A 22,102-nucleotide genomic window follows, 5' to 3' on the forward strand; every position below is an offset into this window, starting at 1 on the left:
AAATTTCCATTTAAATGTTATCAAAATCATGTAAATGCTATTGCACTATGACATGAAAGACTACAAATTTTGCATAATATATATTTGAAAAGAAAAGAAATCTTCTGTGGAATAACAAGCTGTCGGGGAGTAAATAAACTCGTCGAAAATTCTATAACATGGCTCATGTGGAAAAATCAACAAAAATAATCTTCTTAGAATGCCCCAACCAGAGAAAGCAAGAATTTGGTAAGAGTTTTCGAACCAGATCTGACCGAAAACATAAGACAAAGACAAGTTCAAGTGGTGATGGACCACATAAATCACATTTTCCTTGGAGACCTAAAAAAAACAAATGATTTCTCGACAAAGTTAAAGAGATAATTGAGCCCACCACTTCACTAAATGGTGAGTGGACCACTTAGCCACCACAATATGACAGACCATTAAGTAAATAATGCACCCATTACAAGATGTTGTCGGCAACAAATAACAATAATAATTTAAAAAATTATTCACAAGTTTGAAGTCTTAATTTCAAACACGAGAGGACTTCTATAAATACAAGGCATAAGGAAGCTGAATGCATTGACCATTTCTTCAAATTTTTTTCAAATAAATTTGTAATATTTCTCTTTTTAGTTTATGTATTTTGTATCGTAGCTATACAAATTTTCTCATCCTCTACATGATATTACTGTTGTAATAATATTAATATATATGAATAAAATTATTGGATTTTTTGCCCATGTTGCTTAATGAATATGTATCATGAACCATCAGTTACGACTGTGTATTTAGACTGTGATGGACAGTTTATAAAACTCGATGAACACCACCCGAGGCCACATTTTTCAAATATCAAATCAGCATTCTGAGAAATAAGATTGAAACCAAAAAAATTTATTATAAAAAAATAAAATTTTAAAATATATTGGATAAAAAATTCCCTACAAAAACTAAAATTTAAAAATATATTGGATTAAAAAATTCCCCTTCTTTTTTGTGGGATTCTATCCGAGCTGTTATGATTAGGGGTGTTTATCGGTTGGTTCGGTTCGATTTTCGGTTTTTTATTCTGGTTTTTTCGATTTTCGGTTTTACAAATATATAATCCAATATCCGAATCATTTTTCTTAGGTTCGATTCGGTTTTCTACTAAATGGTTCGGTTATTTCGGTTTTGATACAACTATTTAAATTAATAACATAAATACATTGTAAAATATAATATGTTATCTTTTATATGATTTCTTAGTAAAACATTTAAATATAAAGTCTAAATGAATTGCATAAACAACAATCAACTAAATATTATTCACCATTCACTAATATCATCTCAAAAAATATTTAATAAAAATAAAATTATTAATTTTAATAAAATTTCGGTTTTTTGGGTCGGTTCGTTTTTGACATATATAATCCGAAATCGAACCAAATAAATTTCAGTTTTAACATTTATAATCGAATTATAAAATCAAGTTTTCGGTTCGATTCAATGTTCGGTTTTTTCGATTTAGATTTCCGATTTTTTCGATTTTATTCGAAATTTGAAAATGATGTAATTGATGTCAGAAAAGGTTTTATCAAGGCCTCTCATCCACCGAGATATCAACCATTTTTAGGAACATTAATAATTTTTTTAAAAAAAAAAACTATCATTGAAGAGTTATTTTTGAAAAACTCAATTTGACCAAGATTATTTTTTAAAATTTTCCCACCATTTTTATTATTTTTGGAATCAACCATATGAAATAGATGATTTAAGTTGTAATTATTAAACCATGACCATATTTTATCTGTAATCTTTTTAAGGGACTTTTATTTATAAATAAGTTCTGTATTTTCATCGTCTATTTGGTGTCATGGCTTGCAACTACAACAATTCTTATTTCCACAGTAATTTATAAATATATAGAAACGAGAAAATCACGTTAACAAGATCGCGTGGCCTAATGGATAAGGCGCTCGCCTCCGGAGCGGGAGATTGTGGGTTCGAGTCCCATCGCGATCGTTTTTTATATCCTTTGGTTCCTTTGTACTAATGCTGATATGGGCTTGAATACGGCCCAAAAGTTTTTGAAGCCCAACAATTTTCCTGTCAATATCTCCTCTTGTCTTTCCGACGGGTCCGTCATTCCAATGGGGAGATCCATATGTGCTGTTGCTGCTCCTCTGCACTCAACGACTCAATTTCCTTTTTTGAGACCCAATTCTTCCACCCGCCGACCATTTTTCCCCTGTCAAACACGTGTGAGCAACACCATCAGAGCCAGAGCTGTGGCGGAGTGGCACGAGTACGAGGAAGCTGTCAAGAAAAAAGACCTTGCTCGTGCCCTCCGTTTCCTCAGAGATGTACCTGTTGAACTGGACGATGCTTCGATTCCCCCCAGAAGTGCTAGGCAGTTGGATTTTCGGGAAATGGAAAGGGATTGGGAGGTTTTGGACACGTGCTTGAATGCTGATGACATGAAGCTTGTTGGCACTGCCTATGCTTTTCTCAAGGACCGGGGATTCTTGCCCAATTTCGGAAAATATCGTAATATTGGTAAAGTTTTTATATTCCCGTTTCTTTAATTGGATTTCCTGGTTAGCATAATTCGCTTCAGAGGTTATCGGGTTTCGGTCTGCCGATGCTTCCAGCTTACATTGCTTTTCCGTTTTGCGTGATGTCTATGGCTGTTTTTTATACTGTTTGCGTGTGTGGGACTATTTATTCATACTATGTTTTGGAGGGGACATTTTTATCAAAACATGAAATGATTTTTGTAAAATCTGAATTCTTTTTTTCTGGCGTAAACATCGTGAACCTATCACTAAAATCCCCCCAGAGGGGGATAAGGCTAAGCGGTAAAATAATCTGAAATAAATATAAACCCTTATCGTAATCATTTATATCCCATTGCTTGAACAAACGTTCATTATTTTATGTGCAGTTTTAGAGTGCCCAAGAGATGTTACGCCGACCATATTGAAATCTTCTACTGGTTTAGAAGGTAATTGATTCATCACCAAACTGTTTCCTTTATCGAACTGATAATACTGTGAATATTTTGAACTCTGTATCAGACAAATGTAACACTATCTGATCAATGAGCCAGTTCTGATTACTGTGAAATATGAATCGAAGTAATGAAGATTTGATACTGCTTTTGGGTAACAGTGTTCTTGATTCCGAGTCTTGACCCATTTTACTTGCTTTGCTTTTGTATTTTCAGTGTCAAAACTTTCTCCTAAAAAGTGGGGAGTTTCAGGAAGTTCTAGCTTTCTTTTGATTGCTCTACTGTCCGGAACATCTATTCTGCTAAATCAAGGAATAGATATCAGACCAAACCTTGCAGCAGTATTGGGATTGACCTTGCTAGATGCTATTTTTCTGGGTGGTTCTTGCTTAGCTCAGATCTCAAGCTATTGGCCTCCGTATAAGCGGCGCATTTTAGTTCATGAAGCCGGTCACCTTCTTGTGGGTTAGCCTTTTTTGCATTTATATCGCGTATAGTATTGTGATACTATATTTTGTTTTATGTGTTTGATGATCTTTGAGTAGCTCTTTTGTTGGGTAAACTTTTTATTCATGGCCGGCATGCGATGCGTTTATACTGAAATTGAAGTAATTTTGCATGAGATGTTTAAATGTTTTTGTTACTAGCCTAATGATCCATAATATTGAAGTATTTACATGGAATTGTGGCATTATTTTGACGATATGATTATTGTCTGTCAATTTTCAGCATACCTGATGGGTTGTCCAATTCGTGGTGTGATTTTAGACCCAATTGTTGCCATGCAGATGGGCATTCAGGGTCAGGTAAATGAGCATGTTTTTCAGGCATCTTTCCATTTCCCAGTTTCAATCTTATAAATAGCCAATAGATTATTTCTTATAGCATCATACTTGTACAATTATGATTTTATTTTCTGTGTAATATATATTAATCGTTAACAGTTATAGGCAGGAACTCAGTTTTGGGATGAGAAACTTCAAAATGAGCTTGCTGAGGGCCGTGTCAGCGGTACTGCCTTTGACAGGTTGGCGGTGTTCAAATTTAGTCTTATTTGTGCATTTGTAAATAATTGTCGAATTTTCTTGGTACTTATTTGCAATTATATTTGGTTATGTATGATATTAGTAGATCTTACCATTTCAGAGTGATAAAAGTTAATCTTCGGTAGTTGTTTGCTGCATTGTGAACATGATCAGATATTGCATGGTTCTGTTTGCCGGAATTGCAGCAGAAGCTCTTGTGTACGGAGAGGCCGAGGGTGGTGAAAATGATGAAAATCTATTCAGGAGCATCAGCGTTCTTCTTGAACCCCCACTTTCCGTTGTGCAGGTCTTCCTTTGTTTTATGCTCCCTGAATGCAAAATAGTTTGTAGACAATGTATAGCAGCATGAAACTTACATGTTAGACATTTTGCATGATAGATGTCGAATCAAGCTCGTTGGTCTGTGCTGCAATCTTACAATCTTCTGAAATGGCAAAAACATGCACATAGAGCGGCGATCAAAGCTCTGGAGAATGGAGCCAGTCTGAGTCTAGTTATAAGAAGAATTGAAGAGGCGATGACTTCCAAGAAATGAACTGCAAATTTGTAGCATTTGTAAAGATTTTAGTCCAGATGATGCAGGTACACAGGGCTCAATCAGGCCCCTGATAATGTCGCAGAAATATCCTGTACTTACCACACAAAGCAAAATGAGTGGACGCTCTTAAAATTGATTTCAAATACCCTTCAATATAGAATGGGTTTTATACCAGATAATTTTTTTTACAGCAAAAGATTAATTGAAGCCGGCAATGCAATGCTGTCACTGGTGCTTGAGTTAATGGGAGATATATTGATCATTAATCTCAATTGAAAGCAAGGCCTTGATTTCGGCTGGCAAATGAAAGCTTCAAACAAAACTGGGACGAGTTGACTAGACTTGTCATTTGTTGTTAATCATCGGATTTGCTTGAGATGGTGATCCCTTCTGGGATCTCTGAGTTATGAAAGTGTCCTGTTGAATAGCTTTATATCTATTGTATAGACGTACGGCTTTTTGTTGGAAGTGAATACATGTTCGATTAAGAAAAATGGAGTTGGCTGGTAAACAATTTAACACAAGGTTAATTGGCATTGTATTGACTTCGTTTTGAATTAAGTCGATTTTTTAAAATGTAAAATCACAATCATCTACATTAAAAATATTTGTATTATGTGGTAGTGTATAATTATTGTTTAGATAATATATGCTTTTTCAAAAAGGAAAAAGAAAAAGAAAAAGATGCTATCGTATTAAACAATTTTATACTTTGTAGGATGATATGTGAATTTTGATATGCATAACTTGATTTGAAATAAGGATAATATGAGCATTTGAAATGTAAGAAACATATCGGTTGTATTGGGGTCACAATCTTTAATTCTTTATAATATAGTATAAATAAAATAGATAGTATAAACTACAATTTTAAAATTATTTAAAATGTAAAATAATAGTATACAAGACAAAATTTAAAAATTATTTAAAATGTAAAATCTTAACTCATGCTAAGATGTCCTCGTACACGCAAGCAAATAAAATATACTGTCTCCAAAAGGTGTTCGAGTTAATAGAATAAATAAACTTCTAATCAATGTTAAATTGTTAGATTCTTCCTATCAACAATTTCTTGGACAAGCTTGTTACATAATACTTGTACAATATTATTTAACTGACTAGTGTAGTTTGCTGGCTAATTGCTTTAGCTCAAAAGTTTATCCAGTAGACATCGAATGGTAGCGATTGCGGATTCACACGTCATAAAAAAAGATATACTTGTCCAATATAGAGTTTTATAATTGTGCACGCCATTGCATATTTGCAAACACTACCGAAACTACTTATAAACATGGAATTAAGATGTTAAACACCAAAAGAGAAAAATGACATTTTTAGCCGATTCCAAGAAGAGGAATTTTCCATAACTAATGATGTTTCTTCTGAATCAGAAGTTCCATCGACAATTGAAGAAGACAATCCAAAGCTAAAATGATTGTATTTGGTTACGGGTGATGCATGGGTTATATTGTGGGAAGCGAGAAGGGTTGCCTTCAGCTTGGATGGAAAGGAGACAAGAATGCTCGCATCAGCATGGTAGGTAAACTACTGAATAATCTGAGTTCACTAACCTCAATCCATTCCAATCATGGCAAGTAAAACTTCCCAAGTACTGGGATATCTCCAAAAACTTCATATATACAGAGTGTAGCTATTTTCCAGGTTATTTGCTTACAGTTATGGTTTAGGCCATTTTAAGGCGTGTCATCTACATTGTCTCCTTTCCATCTCAGCTTGGATGGAAAGGAGACAAGAATGCTTGCATCAGCATGGCAAGTTAACTACCGAATAATCTCAGTTCACTAACCTCAATTCATTCCAATCATGGCAAGTAAAACTTGGATATCTCCAAAAACTTCATATATACAAAGTACATATTTTCCAGGTTATTTGCTTACAGTGATGGTGTAGGCCATTTTATGGCGTGTCGTCTACAGCGTATACAATGGAATGAACCAATCTAGTGTTTTTATAATTATAGAGGCATTTGACAATTTGAGCTAATGCCTATGAACTTGCCTTGCGAGTCTGAGCCACGGATGACATTACACGCAACCGACTAGCAATTTCTGAGAAAGATGGTCGTGCAGCAGGATTTGGGGCCCAACACTGTTCCATTAATCTTCTCCATTCTGGATCGCAGTAGCTTGGAATGGTTGGCCTTAGTGTGTTATTCACAATGCCTCCTGCAGGACAGCAGCGAATCAAGTTAGAGAATTCACATTAAAATGCTAACATAGAGTATTCAGGATTTAGAATGTCACAAGGAATCAGGCATTCAGAAAATGGATTCAGGTGCAGACCTATTCAAGGGCTAGGACTAGGCTTCGAAGTGACAAAATTTGTATAAATATCTAGGATTTTATTTAAATTTCTTATTTTTTTGACTTATTTGTATGTATATTTGATTGAAATGTTATCCCTTGTGACATATTACATTAATTATATATCTGATATATTAAAGATTTAAAAATGAATTTTTTACACAAAATTTGTGATTTATATTTTTAGTCGCTGTCCTGCTTGTCTCTCGACCTGCTTGGTGTTTCCAGTAGCGGACATGTGAGTAACGCGTAAGAACCTACCCTTGAGAGGGAACCCCTAATCGATTAGAATTGATAAAACTTTGCCCCTAATCCCGCTCCTACAAGGATTTTAGAGAAATCAAAGAATGTATAAAAGTGCATTCACAAAACAAAATCACATAAAGTTGGCAAAGTGATGGCTATAAGTGTTAAACGAACTGAATCGAGCTAAATATTAAGACAAATTTAAAGCTCAAATATGCATGTTCGAGCTTGAGTTCGATCTGAAACTCAAATAGAGATATTCGAACATGTTTTCTAGTTATTTAAACTATTGCTCGACATGTATTTAGTTAATATATATTCATATAAATTAGTAAAGCTCGCGAATGACTAGCAAACTAATCAACAAAATAATTTAGGATTGAATTTTACTCGGAAAAAAGTTTGAATATGTTTGAGCTCGGCTTGAATTCGATAATAACAAGAATCGAATATTTTTCGACTCAAATCATTTACATATCAAGTGATGGCCAACTCTAACCTAATTAGTTGGCAAGAAGGTAATTGTTGGCCCACTATTCAGCAATTATAAGACTTCATCAAGTCAGTGGATAGCGTTTAACTTCAGGGAAATGAGTTATTTATCACGAATCCACATTCAGTATGTCTTCTGACAAGAGATTCTAGTTTTCAGATTTCATGCAAAGATTCATGCACGCATTAAAAACCAGTTAATCTAAGGAGGAGCTAACAATGTCACCAAACATATCCAGAACCCAATATCCATGTGGACTCGATTCAACCAGCTGATATTACAATGCATTGTGAGGGTTGAAATCACAAACCTATGATAGCCCCATAATGCATGTTCGCATAAGGCTCCTCTCCAGTGAGTATCTCCCACAGGACAATACCAAATGAAAAGGCATCGACCTGTTAAATGAATAATAAAATCCAGTGAACTTTGAAATATAATAATAAAGTAGCAGGAAAATTAAATAATTCTTATTATACAAATTTCAACAAAACAAGAAATTTCTTCATCCATGTAAAGTATCTCAAATAATCTACTTGGAATATTTATCACATCAACTTTCTAATTTCAATCATTTAAATTTTCTTAAGATAAGATTGATTGTATATGGTTGGTTCTGACCTTCTCAGAAACTTTAACGCTACCACCATTTAACAGCTCTGGAGCCATCCACGGAAGAGTTCCTCTAACTCCACCAGAAACCAAGGTGTTCCTCTTTATTTTTGATAGACCAAAATCGCCTACCTGACAAATGCATGGCAACATCTGAATTTAATCACATACCTCATTATTTGGGCTGCAATGACATATTAAACACATCCCTTTAAGATGACTTCGAAAACCAAAATTTCGAGAAAATATACAAATATGGCAATTCATTATTCCCTAGACATCCGGCTGAAAAAATAAGATCGTATCACTAGTCATCTATTTGAACAAAAAATCGTCCATTGGACAACCTTGCATATAGGTCTTGAGAGATCTTTCAAGTTAACAAGTAAATTGTCACATTTGAGATCAAAGTGCACTATATTCTTTGAATGCAAATACTCCATTCCAAATGCCGCATCCATTGCAATAATGAGCCGCTTTCGACGATCAAGATGCCTGCAAGTGCATCAAGCTAGGACATATCACCTAAAATAACTTTAAAAAATGAAATGAGAAAATACTTCAAAATTAATAAATCAATTCATAATGATTCATTTTCATTCACAATCCACCATATTAGTCTAAGCCAATGGAGAGCATGTTAGGTGGTTTGTTAACAGATGGTTGGCAAACAAAGTTTAACGATAAGATATGTCAGTAGTACCTATCTTTTCGAAGCAAAACCTGTCTTAAAGATCCATCAACCATGTATTCTGTCACAGTAGCCAAAGTTCCCCCTGGTCCATCTTGTTCAACACCATAAAATGCAACCACATTTGGGTGGTGAAGCTTTGAGAGTATTCCAGCTTCCTTCCAGAAGTCAAAGGTCTGAAAGTGGGGAAAATGTTAATAGCCATTTCTGAAAACACTATAAGCATATGATAATAACACGAAAAAAGCAGTGCTGCAAAAGCAACATGGATCCTTTCAATTTGCTTACAACTTTTAAGCATTGGTTAAAATTTTGAAGAATTAGCTGTTGAATTATAGCATGCAACAGTCCAAAGCAAATATTTGAAAAAATTTATTCTGTGCATACTCATTAAGGAAGATTACCAATCTCTCTTGTTCCGACTGTCGACCAGTAAAGCAACTCTTTTTTATTCGCTTGATTGCTACATCTGAGCCTCTCCATTTTCCATGATATACAGTCCCAANATATGATTTCTTAGTAAAACATTTAAATATAAAGTCTAAATGAATTGCATAAACAACAATCAACTAAATATTATTCACCATTCACTAATATCATCTCAAAAAATATTTAATAAAAATAAAATTATTAATTTTAATAAAATTTCGGTTTTTTGGGTCGGTTCGTTTTTGACATATATAATCCGAAATCGAACCAAATAAATTTCAGTTTTAACATTTATAATCGAATTATAAAATCAAGTTTTCGGTTCGATTCAATGTTCGGTTTTTTCGATTTAGATTTCCGATTTTTTCGATTTTATTCGAAATTTGAAAATGATGTAATTGATGTCAGAAAAGGTTTTATCAAGGCCTCTCATCCACCGAGATATCAACCATTTTTAGGAACATTAATAATTTTTTTAAAAAAAAAAACTATCATTGAAGAGTTATTTTTGAAAAACTCAATTTGACCAAGATTATTTTTTAAAATTTTCCCACCATTTTTATTATTTTTGGAATCAACCATATGAAATAGATGATTTAAGTTGTAATTATTAAACCATGACCATATTTTATCTGTAATCTTTTTAAGGGACTTTTATTTATAAATAAGTTCTGTATTTTCATCGTCTATTTGGTGTCATGGCTTGCAACTACAACAATTCTTATTTCCACAGTAATTTATAAATATATAGAAACGAGAAAATCACGTTAACAAGATCGCGTGGCCTAATGGATAAGGCGCTCGCCTCCGGAGCGGGAGATTGTGGGTTCGAGTCCCATCGCGATCGTTTTTTATATCCTTTGGTTCCTTTGTACTAATGCTGATATGGGCTTGAATACGGCCCAAAAGTTTTTGAAGCCCAACAATTTTCCTGTCAATATCTCCTCTTGTCTTTCCGACGGGTCCGTCATTCCAATGGGGAGATCCATATGTGCTGTTGCTGCTCCTCTGCACTCAACGACTCAATTTCCTTTTTTGAGACCCAATTCTTCCACCCGCCGACCATTTTTCCCCTGTCAAACACGTGTGAGCAACACCATCAGAGCCAGAGCTGTGGCGGAGTGGCACGAGTACGAGGAAGCTGTCAAGAAAAAAGACCTTGCTCGTGCCCTCCGTTTCCTCAGAGATGTACCTGTTGAACTGGACGATGCTTCGATTCCCCCCAGAAGTGCTAGGCAGTTGGATTTTCGGGAAATGGAAAGGGATTGGGAGGTTTTGGACACGTGCTTGAATGCTGATGACATGAAGCTTGTTGGCACTGCCTATGCTTTTCTCAAGGACCGGGGATTCTTGCCCAATTTCGGAAAATATCGTAATATTGGTAAAGTTTTTATATTCCCGTTTCTTTAATTGGATTTCCTGGTTAGCATAATTCGCTTCAGAGGTTATCGGGTTTCGGTCTGCCGATGCTTCCAGCTTACATTGCTTTTCCGTTTTGCGTGATGTCTATGGCTGTTTTTTATACTGTTTGCGTGTGTGGGACTATTTATTCATACTATGTTTTGGAGGGGACATTTTTATCAAAACATGAAATGATTTTTGTAAAATCTGAATTCTTTTTTTCTGGCGTAAACATCGTGAACCTATCACTAAAATCCCCCCAGAGGGGGATAAGGCTAAGCGGTAAAATAATCTGAAATAAATATAAACCCTTATCGTAATCATTTATATCCCATTGCTTGAACAAACGTTCATTATTTTATGTGCAGTTTTAGAGTGCCCAAGAGATGTTACGCCGACCATATTGAAATCTTCTACTGGTTTAGAAGGTAATTGATTCATCACCAAACTGTTTCCTTTATCGAACTGATAATACTGTGAATATTTTGAACTCTGTATCAGACAAATGTAACACTATCTGATCAATGAGCCAGTTCTGATTACTGTGAAATATGAATCGAAGTAATGAAGATTTGATACTGCTTTTGGGTAACAGTGTTCTTGATTCCGAGTCTTGACCCATTTTACTTGCTTTGCTTTTGTATTTTCAGTGTCAAAACTTTCTCCTAAAAAGTGGGGAGTTTCAGGAAGTTCTAGCTTTCTTTTGATTGCTCTACTGTCCGGAACATCTATTCTGCTAAATCAAGGAATAGATATCAGACCAAACCTTGCAGCAGTATTGGGATTGACCTTGCTAGATGCTATTTTTCTGGGTGGTTCTTGCTTAGCTCAGATCTCAAGCTATTGGCCTCCGTATAAGCGGCGCATTTTAGTTCATGAAGCCGGTCACCTTCTTGTGGGTTAGCCTTTTTTGCATTTATATCGCGTATAGTATTGTGATACTATATTTTGTTTTATGTGTTTGATGATCTTTGAGTAGCTCTTTTGTTGGGTAAACTTTTTATTCATGGCCGGCATGCGATGCGTTTATACTGAAATTGAAGTAATTTTGCATGAGATGTTTAAATGTTTTTGTTACTAGCCTAATGATCCATAATATTGAAGTATTTACATGGAATTGTGGCATTATTTTGACGATATGATTATTGTCTGTCAATTTTCAGCATACCTGATGGGTTGTCCAATTCGTGGTGTGATTTTAGACCCAATTGTTGCCATGCAGATGGGCATTCAGGGTCAGGTAAATGAGCATGTTTTTCAGGCATCTTTCCATTTCCCAGTTTCAATCTTATAAATAGCCAATAGATTATTTCTTATAGCATCATACTTGTACAATTATGATTTTATTTTCTGTGTAATATATATTAATCGTTAACAGTTATAGGCAGGAACTCAGTTTTGGGATGAGAAACTTCAAAATGAGCTTGCTGAGGGCCGTGTCAGCGGTACTGCCTTTGACAGGTTGGCGGTGTTCAAATTTAGTCTTATTTGTGCATTTGTAAATAATTGTCGAATTTTCTTGGTACTTATTTGCAATTATATTTGGTTATGTATGATATTAGTAGATCTTACCATTTCAGAGTGATAAAAGTTAATCTTCGGTAGTTGTTTGCTGCATTGTGAACATGATCAGATATTGCATGGTTCTGTTTGCCGGAATTGCAGCAGAAGCTCTTGTGTACGGAGAGGCCGAGGGTGGTGAAAATGATGAAAATCTATTCAGGAGCATCAGCGTTCTTCTTGAACCCCCACTTTCCGTTGTGCAGGTCTTCCTTTGTTTTATGCTCCCTGAATGCAAAATAGTTTGTAGACAATGTATAGCAGCATGAAACTTACATGTTAGACATTTTGCATGATAGATGTCGAATCAAGCTCGTTGGTCTGTGCTGCAATCTTACAATCTTCTGAAATGGCAAAAACATGCACATAGAGCGGCGATCAAAGCTCTGGAGAATGGAGCCAGTCTGAGTCTAGTTATAAGAAGAATTGAAGAGGCGATGACTTCCAAGAAATGAACTGCAAATTTGTAGCATTTGTAAAGATTTTAGTCCAGATGATGCAGGTACACAGGGCTCAATCAGGCCCCTGATAATGTCGCAGAAATATCCTGTACTTACCACACAAAGCAAAATGAGTGGACGCTCTTAAAATTGATTTCAAATACCCTTCAATATAGAATGGGTTTTATACCAGATAATTTTTTTTACAGCAAAAGATTAATTGAAGCCGGCAATGCAATGCTGTCACTGGTGCTTGAGTTAATGGGAGATATATTGATCATTAATCTCAATTGAAAGCAAGGCCTTGATTTCGGCTGGCAAATGAAAGCTTCAAACAAAACTGGGACGAGTTGACTAGACTTGTCATTTGTTGTTAATCATCGGATTTGCTTGAGATGGTGATCCCTTCTGGGATCTCTGAGTTATGAAAGTGTCCTGTTGAATAGCTTTATATCTATTGTATAGACGTACGGCTTTTTGTTGGAAGTGAATACATGTTCGATTAAGAAAAATGGAGTTGGCTGGTAAACAATTTAACACAAGGTTAATTGGCATTGTATTGACTTCGTTTTGAATTAAGTCGATTTTTTAAAATGTAAAATCACAATCATCTACATTAAAAATATTTGTATTATGTGGTAGTGTATAATTATTGTTTAGATAATATATGCTTTTTCAAAAAGGAAAAAGAAAAAGAAAAAGATGCTATCGTATTAAACAATTTTATACTTTGTAGGATGATATGTGAATTTTGATATGCATAACTTGATTTGAAATAAGGATAATATGAGCATTTGAAATGTAAGAAACATATCGGTTGTATTGGGGTCACAATCTTTAATTCTTTATAATATAGTATAAATAAAATAGATAGTATAAACTACAATTTTAAAATTATTTAAAATGTAAAATAATAGTATACAAGACAAAATTTAAAAATTATTTAAAATGTAAAATCTTAACTCATGCTAAGATGTCCTCGTACACGCAAGCAAATAAAATATACTGTCTCCAAAAGGTGTTCGAGTTAATAGAATAAATAAACTTCTAATCAATGTTAAATTGTTAGATTCTTCCTATCAACAATTTCTTGGACAAGCTTGTTACATAATACTTGTACAATATTATTTAACTGACTAGTGTAGTTTGCTGGCTAATTGCTTTAGCTCAAAAGTTTATCCAGTAGACATCGAATGGTAGCGATTGCGGATTCACACGTCATAAAAAAAGATATACTTGTCCAATATAGAGTTTTATAATTGTGCACGCCATTGCATATTTGCAAACACTACCGAAACTACTTATAAACATGGAATTAAGATGTTAAACACCAAAAGAGAAAAATGACATTTTTAGCCGATTCCAAGAAGAGGAATTTTCCATAACTAATGATGTTTCTTCTGAATCAGAAGTTCCATCGACAATTGAAGAAGACAATCCAAAGCTAAAATGATTGTATTTGGTTACGGGTGATGCATGGGTTATATTGTGGGAAGCGAGAAGGGTTGCCTTCAGCTTGGATGGAAAGGAGACAAGAATGCTCGCATCAGCATGGTAGGTAAACTACTGAATAATCTGAGTTCACTAACCTCAATCCATTCCAATCATGGCAAGTAAAACTTCCCAAGTACTGGGATATCTCCAAAAACTTCATATATACAGAGTGTAGCTATTTTCCAGGTTATTTGCTTACAGTTATGGTTTAGGCCATTTTAAGGCGTGTCATCTACATTGTCTCCTTTCCATCTCAGCTTGGATGGAAAGGAGACAAGAATGCTTGCATCAGCATGGCAAGTTAACTACCGAATAATCTCAGTTCACTAACCTCAATTCATTCCAATCATGGCAAGTAAAACTTGGATATCTCCAAAAACTTCATATATACAAAGTACATATTTTCCAGGTTATTTGCTTACAGTGATGGTGTAGGCCATTTTATGGCGTGTCGTCTACAGCGTATACAATGGAATGAACCAATCTAGTGTTTTTATAATTATAGAGGCATTTGACAATTTGAGCTAATGCCTATGAACTTGCCTTGCGAGTCTGAGCCACGGATGACATTACACGCAACCGACTAGCAATTTCTGAGAAAGATGGTCGTGCAGCAGGATTTGGGGCCCAACACTGTTCCATTAATCTTCTCCATTCTGGATCGCAGTAGCTTGGAATGGTTGGCCTTAGTGTGTTATTCACAATGCCTCCTGCAGGACAGCAGCGAATCAAGTTAGAGAATTCACATTAAAATGCTAACATAGAGTATTCAGGATTTAGAATGTCACAAGGAATCAGGCATTCAGAAAATGGATTCAGGTGCAGACCTATTCAAGGGCTAGGACTAGGCTTCGAAGTGACAAAATTTGTATAAATATCTAGGATTTTATTTAAATTTCTTATTTTTTTGACTTATTTGTATGTATATTTGATTGAAATGTTATCCCTTGTGACATATTACATTAATTATATATCTGATATATTAAAGATTTAAAAATGAATTTTTTACACAAAATTTGTGATTTATATTTTTAGTCGCTGTCCTGCTTGTCTCTCGACCTGCTTGGTGTTTCCAGTAGCGGACATGTGAGTAACGCGTAAGAACCTACCCTTGAGAGGGAACCCCTAATCGATTAGAATTGATAAAACTTTGCCCCTAATCCCGCTCCTACAAGGATTTTAGAGAAATCAAAGAATGTATAAAAGTGCATTCACAAAACAAAATCACATAAAGTTGGCAAAGTGATGGCTATAAGTGTTAAACGAACTGAATCGAGCTAAATATTAAGACAAATTTAAAGCTCAAATATGCATGTTCGAGCTTGAGTTCGATCTGAAACTCAAATAGAGATATTCGAACATGTTTTCTAGTTATTTAAACTATTGCTCGACATGTATTTAGTTAATATATATTCATATAAATTAGTAAAGCTCGCGAATGACTAGCAAACTAATCAACAAAATAATTTAGGATTGAATTTTACTCGGAAAAAAGTTTGAATATGTTTGAGCTCGGCTTGAATTCGATAATAACAAGAATCGAATATTTTTCGACTCAAATCATTTACATATCAAGTGATGGCCAACTCTAACCTAATTAGTTGGCAAGAAGGTAATTGTTGGCCCACTATTCAGCAATTATAAGACTTCATCAAGTCAGTGGATAGCGTTTAACTTCAGGGAAATGAGTTATTTATCACGAATCCACATTCAGTATGTCTTCTGACAAGAGATTCTAGTTTTCAGATTTCATGCAAAGATTCATGCACGCATTAAAAACCAGTTAATCTAAGGAGGAGCTAACAATGTCACCAAACATATCCAGAACCCAATATCCATGTGGACTCGATTCAACCAGCTGATATTACAATGCATTGTGAGGGTTGAAATCACAAACCTATGATAGCCCCATAATGCATGTTCGCATAAGGCTCCTCTCCAGTGAGTATCTCCCACAGGACAATACCAAATGAAAAGGCATCGACCTGTTAAATGAATAATAAAATCCAGTGAACTTTGAAATATAATAATAAAGTAGCAGGAAAATTAAATAATTCTTATTATACAAATTTCAACAAAACAAGAAATTTCTTCATCCATGTAAAGTATCTCAAATAATCTACTTGGAATATTTATCACATCAACTTTCTAATTTCAATCATTTAAATTTTCTTAAGATAAGATTGATTGTATATGGTTGGTTCTGACCTTCTCAGAAACTTTAACGCTACCACCATTTAACAGCTCTGGAGCCATCCACGGAAGAGTTCCTCTAACTCCACCAGAAACCAAGGTGTTCCTCTTTATTTTTGATAGACCAAAATCGCCTACCTGACAAATGCATGGCAACATCTGAATTTAATCACATACCTCATTATTTGGGCTGCAATGACATATTAAACACATCCCTTTAAGATGACTTCGAAAACCAAAATTTCGAGAAAATATACAAATATGGCAATTCATTATTCCCTAGACATCCGGCTGAAAAAATAAGATCGTATCACTAGTCATCTATTTGAACAAAAAATCGTCCATTGGACAACCTTGCATATAGGTCTTGAGAGATCTTTCAAGTTAACAAGTAAATTGTCACATTTGAGATCAAAGTGCACTATATTCTTTGAATGCAAATACTCCATTCCAAATGCCGCATCCATTGCAATAATGAGCCGCTTTCGACGATCAAGATGCCTGCAAGTGCATCAAGCTAGGACATATCACCTAAAATAACTTTAAAAAATGAAATGAGAAAATACTTCAAAATTAATAAATCAATTCATAATGATTCATTTTCATTCACAATCCACCATATTAGTCTAAGCCAATGGAGAGCATGTTAGGTGGTTTGTTAACAGATGGTTGGCAAACAAAGTTTAACGATAAGATATGTCAGTAGTACCTATCTTTTCGAAGCAAAACCTGTCTTAAAGATCCATCAACCATGTATTCTGTCACAGTAGCCAAAGTTCCCCCTGGTCCATCTTGTTCAACACCATAAAATGCAACCACATTTGGGTGGTGAAGCTTTGAGAGTATTCCAGCTTCCTTCCAGAAGTCAAAGGTCTGAAAGTGGGGAAAATGTTAATAGCCATTTCTGAAAACACTATAAGCATATGATAATAACACGAAAAAAGCAGTGCTGCAAAAGCAACATGGATCCTTTCAATTTGCTTACAACTTTTAAGCATTGGTTAAAATTTTGAAGAATTAGCTGTTGAATTATAGCATGCAACAGTCCAAAGCAAATATTTGAAAAAATTTATTCTGTGCATACTCATTAAGGAAGATTACCAATCTCTCTTGTTCCGACTGTCGACCAGTAAAGCAACTCTTTTTTATTCGCTTGATTGCTACATCTGAGCCTCTCCATTTTCCATGATATACAGTCCCAAATGTGCCTGAACCAAGTTCCCTCAATTCCTCAAGATCGATATTTTTTATAATCTGAAAATCAACAGCTAAAAGGTTAAGAAACTACAATTGATAATTCCCATTGATTTAGTCACTAAGTTGCAATTTTCACCAGGTTCCTGATTCCAAATCATTCAAACAGTTGCCAAATAGCAACTGGTTGACAGATTCATTTAGTCAAATAATTTCGTAAAACAGCAAAAAAGTAAGGCATTTCACATTAGAATACAGATATTGGCACAAACCTGTAATGAGTGTATATCAAAATCCACTAGCAAGGGATCAAAATGAGGTAAGTTGATATTTCCCGTTCCATCCTAGAACATTGTTAATATTGAGAAACATTCCTTAGAAAAACAGTCGTACTCAGTAACGACCCCTATTTTCTATAATTCAACAAAAAGACAATACCTCGTAATCCGAGTCTTCAATTTTTGTATTATTATCCATCAAATCATCATATTGCAATCCTTCACTGTTATTTCCTTTTGATACGTCATAGTTGGAACTAGGTGCTACTGAGACTACTTCATCTCCACGAGGCAAACCTTTCTGATCATCTTCACCATATTTCTGCTGCACTTCCACGTGACTAGGAGGAACTCTTGCTAGAGGTAGGAAGTTATAATTTAACGGGGCTTCCTCTTCAACTTTCGTAAGGGCAGAGGAAAGAACATGGTCCTGATCAATAAGAGAAACATCCCTTCTCCCAAATTGATCCCCTGCCAGTCTCTGGAAGAAGGACCAATGTTTAGGGTCATGATTTTCTATATTCACGCTCACAACAGCACAATCTTTCTGAAGAGGACCAATATCAGATGAAACATCAGAAAGAACAGCTTTTGAAAAAATTTCAGAAAGTAGATCACCAGGGAATGGGTCATTGATATAATTTATTATGTCTGCCTGTTCGGTTGTGGGAGCACCAACATTGAGTTTTTCACGAGCTACGGTCCATGTAGAAGGTTGAGGATCCCCATTGGCATCAGATGCAACGGAATGACTGCCGACTGCTCCATTGACCCAATCAGTTGTGGGATCTTGAGAAGGTTGTATTGAATCCTCATGCCTCACAGTAGGGAGCTTTGGACCACCTTCTGCCTCTGAAATAAGAACTTGATTTTCAAGCATGGGACCTTTAATATCAATAGGATCTTCTTGATTCAGCTTTTGGTTCCAGGTAAGTTCATGATCGAGTGTTTCACATTCCACAGGGAAAGGCTTTTCATTAGAAATTGATGTCTTCACAAAAATATCTACATTCCCAGTTTGAGATTTTTCTTCAGTTTGTGTTATTAAATCCTGCTGGGCAGCGTCATTTTGTGACTGGTTAACAAGAAACTGAGAACTGTATGAATCATCTGACTTAGATATTCTGCTAAGCAACTCTGCCTGCTCTCGAGGAACACGTTCAGAATAAAAGCCCCGTTGAGGAGGACAAGAGGACTCAAAGTAGGTCAAGTTGGTAGGATCAGACACGGAATTTATTGATTCTGAGACAGGGGAAATATCAGAGGTGTGACATCCATTCTCATAGGATTCAGGAAGTCCAGGTGGATCAACAACATCAGAAGTTTTTGAGACCTGCATAGATTCCATGGGGCTCCCCTCACTCCATAATATCTTTGAAGAAAGTTCACCATGCAGTTTAGAGGCCACCGGAGATGTCTCTTCAAAAAGAAAACCAGATTTTGAGCTACCACTTTGCGCCTGTGAAGAAACAAATTGGTCATTAACCGATACTTGATTACTTGCACTATCGGTACGAGTTGAACCATTAGCTTCTAGTTTTCCTTTCTTTTCTTGCAATTTTGTGTCCTGCGCTCTTGAGCTTCTGACAGATTTCCCCTCAATTGGTTGTTGTTGATAAATTGTCCCACAAAAAGATTGTGGATCCCCATTCTGAGTCTGAGGAGGTATATTATAAGGAGGATGCAAATCGTAGCCAAATGGTGGAGAATATTGCTTGACTTCATCATGTTCTGAAGTCTGACCATGGAAGAAGTGCAAATCAACTTTAGAGGAAATTGGTAGAATAAATTTTGAAGATTCAGTTGCCACTGATGGGACAAGGATGCCAGCTGAATTTATGTTGCTAACCGCTAAAAATTCAGTCCCAGTCCTATCTGTCTCTCTCTCAATGCTCAGTGCTTCCAACTCATTTAAATTACTCCCAGAAAAGCCTGCTAAGCCACTTAGTTTTGAGCCTTTTTTCATTCTATCATCCATTCCATTAATGGCAACCAAATATTTCGTCTCAGAATCACCATCAGAGTTTGCTAGAGTGAGATGAGTATCATCCAAATCCTCAAAAGAGAGCAGAAACATCCGAAGCTTTTGTGATCCTTTTCCATCTTCTAATATAGTACACTCCTCCATCATGTTTAACAGATCCTCATCGCTCGATACAGAGACTAATGCATCAAGATCCTCCCCAGGAAGCTGGTATTTTATAGTGTGTGTTTCACCATAAATTTCGGTTGTTTTCAGCCACAATTCCTGCCATGTAATGTCCTTCCTTATCCGGATGATGCGTGTTTCACCCCCAACATATCTGAGCTTTCCATCACTAGGTCGAGGTAGGATTCTACCAGCAAAACTGCAGAGAATCTTAAGCTTTGTTGATGAGGTACCAGACTCTCCAGATGAAGAATTCATAAGTTTATAGTTACCATTATATTCCGATACGGGTGGCACAGATTGCATAGATAGCAAATACCTGTCATTAACCTTTTCTGCATGTAAAGATGAATTCTTACGCTCTAATACTCTTGAACCTTTTTCTCCTGCAGAAATCATGGAAATATCTGAACCACTTTCAGAGCCAGTACAACTTATTCCTAAAATGCTTTTTAGATCCAAGTAACGAGGTGCGTGACTAGGATCCTCACAGACATTTGGAATAAATGGCCTTCTATGATTGACCCGGTCACGCATAAATTCAAGAGCAAACTCCTCACCGGTCTGTATAGAGTAATTATGAACATGTTTAGATTCTAAAAAATAAATATCTGAAGGCTTCAAATTTGCATTTGCATGACCAGATGTATCCACCATATAAACTTGTAACTCAGGACCAACATATTCAACTCCGAGTTGTGAGGAATTGAATTGCCCCAAATCATTAGTTTTTGACGGTTCCATGTTAAAGATGCAGAATTTCTCCTTATCCAAATGCAGATTCAACTGGAAAAGCTTTTGACGCCACGGTGTTGTATGTAGCTTACAAAAGCCACGGAGAAGCACCACAATCCTCACCGCAAAGAAAAGAACAAACTTGAGAACAAGTTCACTGATCTTTACACTATACATAAATGTAAAAGTTCAAGAACATTCTGGCTCATGTCAAGATACAGGAAACACCATTAACAACAATAGAATTCCTGAAACACACAGCGAAAAAGGAATGCTTTGCATTAACCTTTGAACAATGTAAACACTTTGATGAAATAACTAAATACACAACACAGGTGTCCCGAGAATCCCTAAAATGCTACAAACCATGCAAGGATTACCCAATGAAAGCTTAATTATTCCTGAATTCTCATTGACATGAGAAAACAGATGTCGGTGTAACATTGACCATTAAGAAACAAAGGCTTGCGTGCACCTTGATACATGCAGCATATTGATTACTAGGGGGGAACCAACAAGTAATTCTCAGACGCCGCAGATGCAGAATTGAACATCAGTACTGAACATAAGTCGTAAACAATATATATACATATAGCACGAAATAAAACACATACCAACCACATACATATCCAAATTCATGATTATGAAGCCTTTGAAAACTAATATTAAAATAGAAATGGTCACCTTAACTCCTTAAGTAGTTTGAAGTTTAGAAATCCCGAAAAAATATATACAAACCAAAATTCCTTTACTCAGTAAATATTCACACGCTTCAAATAATTAAGTAGAAATATAATTTCAAGTCTGAAGCTACGAATTAAACTTGATTCTTGCTCATTCCAAAGTTGTAAGTTTTTCAACTTCCAAACACAATTTATCAGTATTTTAATGCTAGAGCTTTAAAATCAAATTAAAATATTTGGTCAACTTAACTTCAAAACTTGTTCTTCAAATCATCAAGCTCTGATTTTTTTCCTAATCAAGCTAAAATCTGTTTTCAATCACCAGACAATCCAAAGATAATTAAAACTTAGGTCTGTAAGTGATTACCTCAAAATCAAACCACCTCCAGCACAATTGATTGAAACGAAGCTTATCTTGCTTGTAACCAACCGCCCCACATGCACTACTGATTCCGCGATCACAATTAAGGCTGAAATTCCCCAAATCTGGAGACGATCTTTGTGCTTTCACAGGCAGCTAAAATAGTGTTCGAGTCACCAGGGGGTGCTGGTTTCCTTTCTTCAAGCGCAGTCAGAGAGAGAGAGAGAGTGTCTTGCAGTATTTATAAGTTTATAT

General features: G+C 35.5%; 4 protein-coding genes and 2 non-coding genes across 9 annotated transcripts; 4 read left to right on the forward strand and 2 right to left on the reverse strand.

Moving 5' to 3' along the window:
* The first annotated feature begins 1,919 nt into the window (after nucleotides 1-1,919).
* Nucleotides 1,920-1,992, forward strand: TRNAR-CCG (transfer RNA arginine (anticodon CCG)). Its single transcript has one exon. It is a non-coding gene; the product is annotated as a tRNA-Arg (tRNA).
* Nucleotides 1,993-2,091: 99 nt separating this feature from the next.
* Nucleotides 2,092-5,187, forward strand: LOC140983726 (uncharacterized). Its single transcript, XM_073450838.1, has 8 exons — nucleotides 2,092-2,526; nucleotides 2,915-2,974; nucleotides 3,197-3,445; nucleotides 3,710-3,786; nucleotides 3,931-4,007; nucleotides 4,180-4,312; nucleotides 4,406-4,608; nucleotides 4,756-5,187. Exons 1-7 carry the CDS (start codon nucleotides 2,121-2,123, stop codon nucleotides 4,559-4,561), a joined length of 1,158 nt encoding a protein of 385 aa, XP_073306939.1. The 5' UTR covers nucleotides 2,092-2,120; the 3' UTR covers nucleotides 4,562-4,608; nucleotides 4,756-5,187.
* Nucleotides 5,188-6,362: 1,175 nt separating this feature from the next.
* Nucleotides 6,363-10,330, reverse strand: LOC140983981 (RAF-like serine/threonine-protein kinase PRAF). Its single transcript, XM_073451124.1, has 7 exons — nucleotides 10,259-10,330; nucleotides 9,335-9,445; nucleotides 8,943-9,106; nucleotides 8,587-8,734; nucleotides 8,249-8,371; nucleotides 7,938-8,025; nucleotides 6,363-6,750 (listed from the first exon to the last, which is right to left on the reverse strand). Exons 1-7 carry the CDS (start codon nucleotides 10,328-10,330, stop codon nucleotides 6,572-6,574), a joined length of 885 nt encoding a protein of 294 aa, XP_073307225.1. The 3' UTR covers nucleotides 6,363-6,571.
* Nucleotides 10,134-10,206, forward strand: TRNAR-CCG (transfer RNA arginine (anticodon CCG)). The gene has a single exon. It is a non-coding gene; the product is annotated as a tRNA-Arg (tRNA).
* On the forward strand, nucleotides 10,307-13,401 carry LOC140983738 (uncharacterized). Of its 2 annotated transcripts, XM_073450853.1 has the most exons (8): nucleotides 10,307-10,740; nucleotides 11,129-11,188; nucleotides 11,411-11,659; nucleotides 11,924-12,000; nucleotides 12,145-12,221; nucleotides 12,394-12,526; nucleotides 12,620-12,822; nucleotides 12,970-13,401. In XM_073450853.1, exons 1-7 carry the CDS (start codon nucleotides 10,335-10,337, stop codon nucleotides 12,773-12,775), a joined length of 1,158 nt encoding a protein of 385 aa, XP_073306954.1. In that variant the 5' UTR covers nucleotides 10,307-10,334; the 3' UTR covers nucleotides 12,776-12,822; nucleotides 12,970-13,401. The 2 variants fall into 2 exon arrangements, with proteins under 2 accessions (XP_073306954.1, XP_073306953.1); XM_073450852.1 differs by having other exon boundaries at nucleotides 12,620-13,401.
* A 1,175-nt stretch (nucleotides 13,402-14,576) lies between these two features.
* LOC140985074 (uncharacterized) lies at nucleotides 14,577-22,079 on the reverse strand. 3 transcript variants are annotated; one of them, XM_073452821.1, is made up of 9 exons: nucleotides 21,854-22,078; nucleotides 18,080-20,632; nucleotides 17,914-17,985; nucleotides 17,549-17,701; nucleotides 17,157-17,320; nucleotides 16,801-16,948; nucleotides 16,463-16,585; nucleotides 16,152-16,239; nucleotides 14,577-14,964 (listed from the first exon to the last, which is right to left on the reverse strand). In XM_073452821.1, exons 2-9 carry the CDS (start codon nucleotides 20,603-20,605, stop codon nucleotides 14,786-14,788), a joined length of 3,453 nt encoding a protein of 1,150 aa, XP_073308922.1. In that variant the 5' UTR covers nucleotides 20,606-20,632; nucleotides 21,854-22,078; the 3' UTR covers nucleotides 14,577-14,785. The 3 variants fall into 3 exon arrangements, with proteins under 3 accessions (XP_073308922.1, XP_073308920.1, XP_073308923.1); XM_073452819.1 differs by having other exon boundaries at nucleotides 18,080-21,051; XM_073452822.1 differs by lacking the exons at nucleotides 14,577-14,964; nucleotides 16,152-16,239 and having other exon boundaries at nucleotides 16,507-16,637; nucleotides 18,080-21,051; nucleotides 21,854-22,079.
* Nucleotides 22,080-22,102: the final 23 nt, after the last annotated feature.

The sequence above is a fragment of the Primulina huaijiensis genome, chromosome 9 (assembly GCF_012295235.1).
Source record: "Primulina huaijiensis isolate GDHJ02 chromosome 9, ASM1229523v2, whole genome shotgun sequence".
Lineage (NCBI taxonomy): Eukaryota > Viridiplantae > Streptophyta > Magnoliopsida > Lamiales > Gesneriaceae > Primulina > Primulina huaijiensis.

What these genes read in the sequence shown, in the direction of transcription:
- LOC140983726 (XM_073450838.1), top strand. Translation starts at nt 2,121, where the DNA reads ATGGGGAGATCCATATGTGCTGTTGCTGCTCCTCTGCACTCAACGACT. An exon ending in AGATGGGCATTCAGGGTCAG is followed by an intron (nt 3,787 to 3,930) that starts GTAAATGAGCAT and finishes TAACAGTTATAG; the next exon opens with GCAGGAACTCAGTTTTGGGA. An exon ending in CCCCACTTTCCGTTGTGCAG is followed by an intron (nt 4,313 to 4,405) that starts GTCTTCCTTTGT and finishes TTTGCATGATAG; the next exon opens with ATGTCGAATCAAGCTCGTTG.
- LOC140983738 (XM_073450852.1), top strand. Translation starts at nt 10,335, where the DNA reads ATGGGGAGATCCATATGTGCTGTTGCTGCTCCTCTGCACTCAACGACT. An exon ending in AGATGGGCATTCAGGGTCAG is followed by an intron (nt 12,001 to 12,144) that starts GTAAATGAGCAT and finishes TAACAGTTATAG; the next exon opens with GCAGGAACTCAGTTTTGGGA. An exon ending in CCCCACTTTCCGTTGTGCAG is followed by an intron (nt 12,527 to 12,619) that starts GTCTTCCTTTGT and finishes TTTGCATGATAG; the next exon opens with ATGTCGAATCAAGCTCGTTG.
- LOC140985074 (XM_073452819.1), bottom strand. Translation starts at nt 20,980, where the DNA reads ATGTATAGTGTAAAGATCAGTGAACTTGTTCTCAAGTTTGTTCTTTTC. An exon ending in TTGATATACACTCATTACAG is followed by an intron (nt 17,702 to 17,913) that starts GTTTGTGCCAAT and finishes GTTGATTTTCAG; the next exon opens with ATTATAAAAAATATCGATCT. An exon ending in GTTTTGCTTCGAAAAGATAG is followed by an intron (nt 16,949 to 17,156) that starts GTACTACTGACA and finishes ATGCACTTGCAG; the next exon opens with GCATCTTGATCGTCGAAAGC.